At 42.0% G+C, this 12,837-nt stretch overlaps 1 protein-coding gene across 1 annotated transcript in view; it reads right to left on the reverse strand.

The window, feature by feature from the left end:
* The window catches only part of LOC127567956 (pappalysin-2-like), a 290,468-nt gene that overhangs the window by 156,523 nt on the left and 121,108 nt on the right, over nt 1-12,837 (reverse strand). Inside the window, 1 exon segment of the mRNA XM_052011199.1 lies at nt 6,598-6,790. Within this exon segment, the coding sequence (XP_051867159.1) occupies nt 6,598-6,790 (193 nt within the window).

Raw genomic sequence — 12,837 nt, forward strand, 5'->3', positions numbered from 1 at the left:
CAGCCCTTACTACTCTAGTGCCAATGGAATCAGTAACAGATGTTGGCCTACTTCTGGCTAACCGAGTTCTGAATTTGTAAATCCCACTTCATGCCACTATAAATTCAGTTCCATTCTCCTGAAATGCACTCCATTAATTTCTTCAGGCCATTCTTCTGTGAAAATAGAAGGAACACTTTTTGCTGGAATTCCCCATACTGAAGCATCACTAAGCAGTGGAACTGGGAGTAATGCCAACCCCAAAGATCTCCATAGATTCTATCAGATGGCCCAAGCCTCATGTTAAAATTATCAATAGAACACAAGTCAAGGCACAGACCTCTGGCCTCTTCTACAGTCTGATAGCATTAACTCTTCCCTTTCTGAATTTCTTTTGCGACTTAACAAGTTTCTCCATCTAAGTATCTACTGATGTGAATAAGATAGGTGACATTACTGAAAATAAATTATTTGAATAATAGTTCGGGTTGTCATCCAAGTAAAAATGCTTTTCACTCAACTTCTATGAAATAAGTTTTTTTCTATTCCATCAAAAAAGCAATCAATAACCCATACCTGGCCTCGCAATAGATTTTTTTTTAACCAGGTATCCAGGTAAATTTTCCTGGATGTGGCCAGCAGATCTGAAAGGAGTAAATGGCATTCAACCAATTAAGTCCAAGACTAATGTAGACCAACTCTAAAGTCCAAGACCTCCTGAGTAATAGGTAGGACTGTATCCACTGCTGTCGATGGACCCTGTTGAAAGGCAAGGATTTGCTGGGATTGCCCAGCAAGATGTCTCTCCAACCCTACAGCAGCTTTGACCTGGCACAGAATCAGAGGTCTTAGTGACCACATGCAAAGGGTAGGTGAAGTCTAAAACATTCCCTCAAAAAAGGTTCTAACAGGTCAATTGGAGCTTTCATGTCTGGGTTTGATAGATTTTGTTATGTAAGGGGCTTCTGAGATAAGAAGTTAAGATGGGTAAAGAGAGAAGAGCAAAAGACCACAGGGCTGATAGGTCTCCTCCAGCTCTTCTGATATCAGACAATACCTCTGAGAATTCTATTCCATCATGACTCTGACAAGGGCATATACCCACTGGTCTGGAAATAAAATGGGAGAAACATGTTCTGGGTATAATTTTCAAGCAGCCTCCTTACAAGAGCCTGTGGCAGACAATGGATATTGGAAAGCAAACATCCTTGCACTTAATTGGCAATAATCTTCAAACTGCAAAATCCTTCAGAGGAAATATAATTAAAGCAATAAAGCCAAGCACAGACTTGTGTAAGTTGTGCTTTGGGAAATGTGGTGTAAGAAGTGTCATTAGTAATTCTTTAAACTATTTTGGTAGTGATTTTATGTGACGGAGCCCCATAATTAGAGCCTCACCTTTGTTTTTTTTCATGCTAATCACTACAGCTGCTTAGCAGCTTTAAAAGCTAAAGAAAAAATAAATCAAGCGTTTGACTCCTAAACATTACCACACTCTTATCAACACAACATACCCCAAACAAAACTGCACTTTTACTAATGAAAACCAGAAGGCATTGGCCCAGTTCAGTAGATTCCCCACATAATGTGATCCTGGGCCCATCAACAAAGGAAGGTCCCAAGTTCTGTTCCAGATCCAAAAATTAAATAGTAACCAGGGAGCTGCAACCACTTCACTTATGTAACCTCAAAATAGGGCAGAAGATGAGGAAACCTTTCCACAAATTTCAGAACAGAACACCATGTCATATAAGTAGGCCACAAGCATGTTCTTGGTGGGCTACAAGGACTGAGAAGTGTTTTGTCAAATTAAACCAGAGAGATAATGAAGAGATAGCCCAGGGTAATTTATCAATCTAGATCACTCCTTGAAAATGAATCCAACAGCTACAGGGTGCAGGTACACCAAGTATAGGCACAAATGAGAAAATACAGGAACTGACACACCATGATAGAGACCAGTTTTGCACACTGGGAGAACTTCCTTCAAAGAGCGCTATGGACTACTTTACATCAATGAGCAGGCAGATAGAGCCTCAGTTTAATGATTCATTCAAGTACTTGATTCTTTTTTATTTTGCAAGCTGATAATCTTACCTCTATATGGGTGTCTCAAATGGTAAAAACCACAACAAGCTGGAACTTACTGATTCAGCCTTGAAGCTCCATCTGCTGCTCTTGGTAAAGGTCAGTGTGATTGGTGCTATTTATTGGTGCTACAAGTAGTTCAGCACCCTGAGATAGAGGAAGAATGGCTAGGTTTCTTGGTTCTATTCATTGCGGAAAAGTTCCTGCTGGAAGTGTACACATTGACTTCAGACAGGGATAGGAAAGATGTAGAGAGATGTAGAGAGATGTGGAGCAAATGCGGCCAGATAGGACAAACATGGATGGGTACCTTGGTTGGCAAGACCTGTTTCCAGGCTGTATTACTCCACATCTCTATGAGAGGATTCCGCTCTAAAGTCACAGCAGCACAAACAGCCTCTCCACAAACAGACTCTGATCACCATGGGCATATCCCACCCAATATGCAAATATGCATTTGCATATTGGGTGGGATATGCCCATGGTGATCAGAGTCTAAGGCAGTACGTACCAAAAAGAACTCAGAGCTTTTACCAGAAATGGGAAGCGTGCATACGAGCAAGGAAAAGGAGGGACAAATCATAAGAGCTAAAAAAAGTAACTTTTGACATTATTGTGATGCTGTTCATATATCACAAATTACTTACTGCATATTCAGTGCTACCTCATTTTGTTCTAATCCAAAAGATTTGGATTCTACCATGGGTATTTGCACTACTTGCATAGTTTCTACTGACTCTCTTCTCTTATTTCTTTCCCAACTTGCTGCTGTTGTTTCTCTTCATTCAATGCCTAATACGACCAGCATGTTGAAACTGGAATCCTGTTTCCAATTTGCCTCAACCTTAGTGTATGCCATGGAGGCAAATTAAAAACAGAAAATGCCCTACAGTAACGTAAAGGGGAAAGTAAACATACACTAATTGATTCTCTTCCCTCCCACCCTCAGCACGACCCTCCACGCCCTTTCGCCATCCCCACCAGCCTCGTTCTCTCCACGTTTGTGACTGATCAGTGAAGCTGCATGGAGAGAGAGGAGGGTGGAGGAGTTTGAGAAACTTGAAACATGGATACGACTTGGAGAAAGCACAGTCCAAGTTATTAGATCTGGGCATGCTTGGTGAGGCAAGGGTCATGAGACACTAATAGCTGAATTGCTGGGGCCTTGACAGAGATGGCTTTATCTTCTTTAGCCACAGGTGAGATACCAGAAAACTGGAGGGTGGGTAACATTGTGCCTTTATTTAAGAAGGGCAGTAGGAATAAGCCTGGTAAGTACAGGCCGATTAGCCTGACATCAGTGATGGGAAAGTTATCGGAAAGGATACAGTGGGATAGGATTTATTTGCATTTGGAAAGGCAAAGACTGATTCAGGATAGTCATCATGGCTTTGTGCATGGGAAATCGTATCTCATGAATTTAGTTATGTTTTTTTAAAGAGGTGACCAAGAGGATTGATGAGGGCAGGGCAGTAAACATTGTCTACATGGACTTTAGCAAGGTGTTGACAAGTTCATGCATGGTAGGCTGGTCCAGAAGGTTAGAATACATGGGATCCAGGGTGAGAAGCAAATTGGATGCAAAATTGTCTTTGTGGTAGGAGATAGAGGGTGGTAGTAGAGGACTGCTTTTTGGATTGGAGGACTGTCACAGGGAACAGTTTTCATATATAAAAATTATTTGGATGAGAATATAGGTGGTATGCTTAGTAAGTTTGCAGATGACACCAAAATTGGTAGTATAGTGGACAGTAAAGAAGGTTACCTAAGGTTACAACAGTATCTAGATCAACTGGGAAAGAGGGCAAGGAATTGGCAGATGAAATTTAACTCAGACAAGTGCGAAGTGACGCATTTTGGGAAGTTAAACCTGGGTATTGTTATTGGCATTGGTTTATTATTGTCACTTGTACCGAGGTACAGTGAAAAATTTGTCTTGCAGACCAATCGTACAGATCAATTCATTACACAGTGCAGTTACATTGGGTTAGTACAGAATACATTGAGGTAGTACAGGTAAAAACAATAACAGTACAGAGTAAAATGTCACAGCTATAGAGAAAGTGCAGTGCAATAAGGTGCAAGGTCACAACAAGGTAGATCGTGAGGTCAGAGTCCATCTTATTGTATAAGGTAACCATTCAATAGTCTTATCATAGTGGGGTAGAAGCTGTCCTTAAGTCTGGAGGTACGCGCCTTCAGGCTCCTGTATCTTCTACCCAATGGAAGAGCAGACAAGAGAGAATGACCTGGATGGGTGGGGTCATTCATTATGCTGGCTGCTTCACCAATGGCAGGGCTCTAGGGAATGTAGTCAAACAGAAAGACCTTAGAATACAAGTATATAGTTCCCTGAAAATGGGAACACAGGTAGACAGGGTGGTAAGGAAGACATATGACCGAGGCACTGAGTATAGGATTTGGGATGTCATGTTACACTTGTACAAAACATTGATTCGGCCGCACTTGGAGTATTATGTGCAGGATGTGATTAAGCTAGAGAGGGTACAGAAAAGGATCCACAAGTGTGTTGCCTCGATTGAAGGGCTTATGTTATCAGGAAAGACTGGATAGGCTGGGTCTGATTTCCCTGGAGCAGAGGGCTGAGAAGTGTCATGATAGAGGCATATAAAATTATAAGAGGAATAAAGCAAGTCTGTTTCCCGTGGTAGAGGTGTTTAAAACTAGAGGTCATTGGTTTAAGGTGAGAGGAAGGAGGTTTAAGGGGTTCTGCGGGGCAATTTTTTCCACAAAGCATAGAAGGTATCTGAAACGAGCTGCCAGAGGAGGTGGTAGAGGCAGAGACAATAAAAACACTTAGGAGGAATCTTGACAGATACTTGAATGAGCAGAGCATGGGGGGATGTGGAATTAATGCAGGCAAGTGGAATTAGTGCAGATGGGGATGATGGTCAGCAGAGATGCAGTGGGATGAAGGGTATGCTTCTATGCTGTACAACTCTACGACTTGTTGAATTGTTACTGCTTGATGGCGGCTGAGCAGACTGGAAATTGGTGACATTGAAACTATGATTGCTTTGAAACCTTACAGGGTTCGTTCCCAAGAGAAGTAACTGCAATTGACCACATCTCCAAGAAGAGCAACACGTGATCCCAAATTACCTCCCAAAGTGCATTAACCCATTAGCATTTTCTTTGACTGGGTGATATTGTGCTGATAAAAAAACTCATCAAATAGATCTAGATGTGTTGGAGCAGTTAAAATGGTGATGGTTGAGTAATACCCCAGTCATTCCGACCTCAAGCACACACTACTGTAATTCCCTAGGACTGATTTTACACATATCATTTCTAAGTACAGTAAAACTCCAATAATCCAGCACCCAAGTTCAGAATTCCTGACAGTCCAACTTCTGACTCACTTGTTGGTCAAGAATGTGAGGCAGGGGTCCGGAGTGTGAGCCAGGGTCAGGGTTTGGAACACCAGGGGTCAGAAATGTGGGGAGGTTTGCATCTGGATCAGGGATCCAGAGTACTTGAATATTTCCTGCTCCCTTTAACCTCATGGGGTTCACTGGAAAATGTATTATACTACTGCGTAACCTGTACAAAAAGTGAAATAAAAGGATGTTTGGGTATTCATGAGAGCAACATGCAATAATCCAGAAAATCTACTCGTCCATCACCAAAGTCCTGAGTGTACTGGATTGTCTGAGTTTCCTTGTAACTTCCCTCCACTCATTGGCTGCAACATGTATCAGGACACTCCAAGGCTGTGAAAAGGGTGGCGTAAATTGTGAGTCGCTCTTTTTCTTTTCACTGAGTTGCAGTTCTCTCTCCTCTTGGCTGCCAATCAATGGAATAGGTAGTTTCATCAACAGTTTTTTATGCTCATCCCAGAGAAGGAATATGAACAATGAGAAACCAAACAGCTCCATTTCAAGTATTAAGTAATCCCAAGTACATCCAGGCTCCCAGTCCCACTCTTACTTTAAAGATGTAGCAACATCTTCAATCTGCTCGTGAGGTGTTTTTGTTTACCCATAAAACCCAACCTAAAGGAACAATTTTAAGCAAATGGGGAGTTCATAAATGCATAGACATACTTGTGACACATAACATGAGTAGAGCAACTCTTACTCCTGCCCCAAACAGCCTCCCCTATGGGAACCCCACCGCAGCACACCACAACCAACTAGCAACCTATAACTGCAGTGACGCCCACAACCAACTCATCTCATCACAGCAGCCACATCGATACTGAGCCACTGCAGCACACTCAGCCACCAAGCTATCACAGCTCTCCCCACAGCACCCATGCATCGCCAACCACCTTCCTAAGAACCTACCCCACTACTCATCCCACACAGCAAGGTTGTTCTAGTAACAGCTTTCCATGTGGACCATTCAAGCCACTATGCTGATCAAAAGCAGTAGCTGCATCTCATTTATAAAAAAAATAAAAGAGGCTTTTAAAATTGTTTCCCCATATGAAGCGGCACAAACATTTCATAGATTGTTAGTTTTAAGTGTGCAATTGATGACTCTAGGCGTTACACAAGGACTTACCTTTCATACAGCATCCCACTGATTGGCGGCAGCCAATGAATAGTTACAGAGTCCAGAGTCTGTCTGATCACTTCTGGAGCCACTGAAATGGGCGCAGGTTTTTTAGAATGGATCCAGCCTTGATACACCAGGTCCAAGTAACAATGCATACGTGCCACCTGGTTTGGTGTAAAATTGTTGGTGCAGCTATCATCTGAAGAAGGAAAGGAAGAAAGATTGGAGTATTTTTATTTTGGAAATAATTGTTGTCATTTCACTAAAAATAGAAGATTCACAAAAACATAACATCTCAAACAAAAATGGCATTGGGAAATGACTCAGCTTTCTTCAAAACCAAATTTCTGTTCATCATTTGGAGTGGAGATTTTGGACAATATCTGGTCTCTCCATGAACCATGCGTGCACTCTTAACCATTTCGTGCCCCAATGCTATCCTAGCTCAAATCAATTCATCAAAGCTCAAACCTTAGAGGTTAACAGCTCAGAATCCCATCCAGTAGATTGACTATAGAAAATCTTTCAGAACCAAGTACCATTTTACCTTTTCTTTAATGGCCTCAGATTTAAACAAAAAAATTTAGACTTATGTGCCATGGCATGGATTTTGGATCCAGTTTCTATATTAATCCCCAGGCATCTGAATTTCCCCCCTTTCCCAATTTTGATCTATTATTTTGAGTGCTTAGCCCCTGCTCTACTCTCTATACATACATGACTGTGTGGCTAAGCTCAGCTCCAATTCCATATACAAATTTGCTGATGACACCACTGTTGTTGGATGAATCACAGGTGGTGTGAATCAGAGTACAGGAGCAAGATAGGACACCTGGTTGAGTGGTGCTGCAACAACAATCTTCCGCTCAACGTCAGCAAAACTAAAGAACTGATTGTTGACTTCAGAAAGGAGAATGAGGGTGAACATGCATCAGTCTACATTGGAAGATCAGCAAAGGAGTGAGTCAGCAGCTTTAAGTTCCTGGACATTAACATATCAGATGACCTGTCCTGGTCCCAGCGCATAAATGAAGTTATAAGGAAAGCGCACCAGTGCCTTTACTTTCTTAGGAGATTAAGGAGGTTCAGCTTGTCATCGAACACCCCAACAAACTTCCACAGATGTACTGTTGAAAGTATTCTGACTGGTTGCATCGTGATCTGGTATGGCAATTCGAATGCACAGGAATGCAAGAAGTTGCAGAGAGTAGTCGACTCTGCCCAATACATCACGGGCACATTCCTCTTCACCATCGGTAGTAACTACAGGCAGCACTGCCTCAAGAAGGCAACAAAGACCCCCACCATCTGGGCCATACCATCTTCTCTCTGTTACCATTGGCCAGGAGGTAAAGAAGCCTGAAGTCCCACCAAATTCAAGAACAGCTACTTCCCTTCAACCATTCAGTTCTTGAATCAACCTGCACAACTCTAACTATGACAGCATAGCATGACCACTTTGATCACTTTGCACTAAAATGGACTTTTGTTTTGTTCTAATTGTGTTCTTTCTTGTAAAAATTGTGTATAATTTATGTTTATGTCTTTCTTGTGAACGTTCTGTCTCTGATGCTATATGCCCGTGATGCTGCTCCAAGTAAGTTTTTCATTGCAGCTGTGCATACATGTACCTGTGCATATGACAATAGCCTCAACTTTGACTTTGAATATTTTAACATCACTTTTACTGAACATATTACATCACTCAGGAATCTGTCTGGTTTAAATTATACTTGAAAAACTACGTTTTTAAACAGTGGAATACCAGAACTCTAAACGTTGACACACTTTCACTATCACTATGACAAAATGGAAGGTCTTGGGAGTTACAGATGAGGAAGGACATTCAACCCACCTTAGACACACCATAAAGCTACACCACATACACATTGCCCTTAAAGGTGGAATTAAATTGATTCTTAAATATGACAAGATCTTCTCAAGCAACATCTAAACAAACATCCATTTCATATCTCAATTAATTTCCACATGAAGAACTTTCTGATATCTGTGGCAAAATTAAATTGCAATCATATGGACCCTCTGTGACTGGTTGCTCCATGTTAACAGCTGCAACAGTTGCTCCAGATCTTGGCCACAATGAGAAGGATAAGAATGAGTTTGGTGTGATCAAAGGCATTCAGAGAACAGTGAACTCAAGGCATACAGAGAACAAGTATTCAGAGACACTGGTAACCCAACAGATACAATGATGAGGATAAGAATAAATGAAATCAGAATGGTGACAAGGGAAACTGGATGCAGGAGGCTGTCCACAGATTGGGGTGAGTTGGAAGGACTGAGTGAGTGGGGAGGTTTTGGAGGATCACGAGGAAAGCACAATTAAAGGGGATGGAGGTTATCCTTCCTAGGCAGGAAATGAAGTCCCACATTAAGTCAGCTTGGAAGGATATTGGAGAGGGAGGACAAGGATGCAACCCTTACAGTTCACTTTTATTCTCTCGTAACACTTGTAAAGAATGGTCAACAACACTCGTAAAGAATGGGCAAGAGATCTGTTGAGAGTGTCTCAGGTGCTAGGAGCTAATATAGCTTTAATTTCTGAGTTACTTTCGGAGCTGAAGCGAGCAAATTATTTGAGGAAGTGATGCAAGTATATGATGTTCTGGCCAGTGTACACAAAGAAAAAGGAGGGTTGTGGAGAAGAAGAGTTCCACTTCATGGAGCATCAACATCAGTTTTGGGATGGAAAGGAGCTGTTCCACTGGATCAGGTTGCACCTGAACCAGGCTGGGACATGGGCTCTGGCAGAAAGGATTAAAAGAATTGTCACAGGGTTATTAAACCAGTAATTTATTTGAAAGGTTCAGTGGGAAAAAAGGTAGCAATAATGAAGCAATGGCCTCTATTTGTCCTGTAACAATTCTATAATTCTATGAATGTTTATAAAAGAAGTGAAGTTGAAGAGAGGATGGTGGAAGAGTAGACTAACAATCAGATCTGATGCTTTCGGCACCACAGGTGGAGGGAAAAATAAAGGGTGTTAAGTTAGCTAGAAATAAGAAATGTGTTTTTCATACATTGGAGTACAAGAACAGGTAAGATTGTGTAGTCTAAGTAAGCATCCTTGAAGAATAAGGCACATATTGAATGAATTTCAGGTGCAAGTTAAACTTGAATTTGAATCAGATGGATATTAGGCAAATCAAGGGATAACAGGACAGTGATGAAATATGGCACTGAGGTGGAAGATTGACCATGACCTTGACGAAGTGAGGGAGTGGCCTTGATAGGCCAGGTGGTCTACACCTGATCCCGACATTCTCAAAGGGTATGACATCGTGGGTACCACTGAGAGAACTGCGAGAAGTCAAAAATGGGAACCAACCATATCTTGTTAAATGGATAATAAGAAGAGAAATAAAAATGGTGATGGGTTAGTGGGGATGAGGTTGGATAGGCAGTGGTTAAGTAGCTAAAGTAATTAAGGATGACATTACATCACCTTTGAGGGATAGGATATAATGAGAGGTAACCAAGCAGTGGAGCAATTAATGGGTAGAATTAAGAAATAAAAAAAGGATAAAAATGCGTACTGTTGTTAATTTAAATGAAAATAAGAAAACCGAAAACACTTTGATGCCTTATGCTCGTATTTTCTGTAAAGGAAGAGGAAGGCATATCTGACAACCAAAGAACTGAAATCAGACACTGGACTCACCCACGAAGATTCATAAAAGCAAAATAATAACAATAGAACCATAGAACACTACAGCACAGAAAACAGGTCATTTGGCCCTTCTGGTCTGTGCCGAAACTTTATTCTGCTAGCCTCATTTACCTGCACCTAGTCCATAACCCTCCAGACCTCTCCCGTCTATTTATCTATCCAATTTATTCTTAAAACTTAAGAGTGAGCCCGCATTTACCATGTCAGATGGCAGCCCGTTCCAGACTCCCACCACACTCTGAGTGAAGAAGTTCCCTCTAATGTTCCCCCAAACCTTTCCCCTTTCACCCTAAAGCCACGTCCTCTCGTACTTATCTCTCCTAATCTTGGTGGAAAGAGCTTACTTGCATTTACTCCATCTATATCCCTCATAATTTTGTAAACCTCTATCAAATCTCCCCTCATTCTTCTATGCTCCAAGGAATAAAGTCCTAACCTATTCAATCTTTCCCTGTAACTCAACTCCTGAAGACCCAGCAACATTCTAGTAAATCTTCTCTGCACTCTTTCAACCTTACTGATACCCTTCTTATAGTTAGGTGAGCACATCATTGGTCCCTACATGGACCACGACATCTGGCTGCTCACCCTCTCTCCTGACAATATCGAGAATTCGATCTGAGATAGAGGACCCTGATGAAGTAAGTAATGGGACTGAACAGCAAGAACTCTCCAGTTCCAAATGGTTTTCCTCATAAGATTTTAAAGGAAGTGGATGAGAACATTTCAAATGGCTTTACTATAATCTTACAAAATTCTTTCAATGGAGTCATGGAGCCACACAATACAAAAATGGACCTCTTGGCCCACCAAATCCGCACCTACCATCAACTGCACATTTACACTAATCTTAAATTCTCATTGACTCCTCCCAAATGTTACCACTCACCTGTACACCAGGGACAATTTAAAGTGGCCAATTGACACACCAGCCCACACGTCTTTGAGACATGGGAGAAAATCAGAGCACCTGGAGGAAATCCATGCAGCCACAAGCGGAACATGTGAATCCTACACAGACAGCACCTAGAGCCAGGATTGAACCCAGTCTCTGGTGCTGTGAGGCAGCAACTTTGCTTGCTGTGCCACTGGGCTGCCCTATTAATAAATAGAAAATTGCATGTGTCATCCTGCTCATTAAGGAAGTGAAAGGAAGAAACCAAGGAATTATAAATAAGTTAGTCTAACATCAGCAACATGGGTAGGTTATGGCTGAGGCAAGGGTCCAAAGGGTCTGCATATTTCCCTCTCCATTTAAGCTGTCAGTGTTCACTGGGAAATGCATTCTTCCCCTGCATAACATGAAAATAAAGTGAAATAAAGGCATGTTGGGGTATTATTAGGAGTTACATCCAATAGTCAGGAAACTCTGTTAGACCAGCACTGTCAAAGTCCTGATGGTATCAGATATCGGAGTTTTGGTAAATTGGTTTATTATTCACTCGAAGTAGAGAGAAAAACTTGTCCTTCATATAGATCAATTCATTACAACAGTACATTGAGGTAGTACAAGGTAAGCTAATAATAGAGTGCAGAATAAAGTGTTACAGTTACAAAGAAAGTGCAATGCAGGCATACGATAAAGTGCAAGGTCATAATGATGAGATTGTGAGGTCAAGAGTCCAACTTATTGTACAAGGGAATTGTTCAATAGTCTTATAACAGCAGGATAGAAGCTGCCCTTGAGCCAGGTGGCATGTGCTTTCAGGCTTTTGTATCTTCTGCCTGATGGGAGGGGTGATAAGAGATGATGTCCAGGGTGGGTGGGGTCTTTGATTATGCCAGCTGCTTTACCAAGGCAGAGAGAGGTGTAGACAAAGTCCATGGAGGGGAGGCTGACTTCCATGATGTGCTGAGCTGTGTCCACAGCTCTCTGCAGTTTCTTGCAGTCATGGGGATAGGAGTTGCCATACCAAGCTGTGATGCATCCAGACAGGATGCTTTCTATGGTGCATCAATAAAAATTGTTGAGGGTCACTGGGGACATGCCAAATTTCTTTAGCCTCCTGAGGAATTAGAGGTGCTGGTGAGTTTTCTTAGCTGTGGCATCTACGTGGTTGGACCAGAACAGGCTATTGATGATGTTCACTCCAAGGAACTTGAAGCTCTCAACCCTCTCAACCTCAGAACCACTGATGTAGACAGGTGCATGTGCACCACCCCCCTTCCTGAAGTCAATGACCAGCTCTTTTGTTTTGCTGACATTGAAAGGTTGTTGTCATGACACCATATCACCAAACTCTCCATCTCCTTCCTGTACTCCAACTCACTGCTATTTGAGATATGGCCCACTACGGTGGTATCATATGCAAACTTGTAGATGGAGTTAGAGCAGAATCTGGCCACGCAGTCGTGAGTGTATAGGGACTAGAACAGGGGGCTGAGAATGCAGCCGTGTGGGGTACCAGTGTTGATGATAATCGTGGCAGTGTTGTTGCTGCCTATCCTTACTGATTGCAGTCTTTGGATCAGGAAGTCAAGGATCCAGTTGCAAAGGGAGGTGTTGAGTCCCAGGTCTAGGAGTTTGAAGATGAGTTTGCTTGGAATTATAGTAT

The sequence above is a fragment of the Pristis pectinata genome, chromosome 3 (genome assembly GCF_009764475.1).
Source record: "Pristis pectinata isolate sPriPec2 chromosome 3, sPriPec2.1.pri, whole genome shotgun sequence".
NCBI lineage: Eukaryota > Metazoa > Chordata > Chondrichthyes > Rhinopristiformes > Pristidae > Pristis > Pristis pectinata.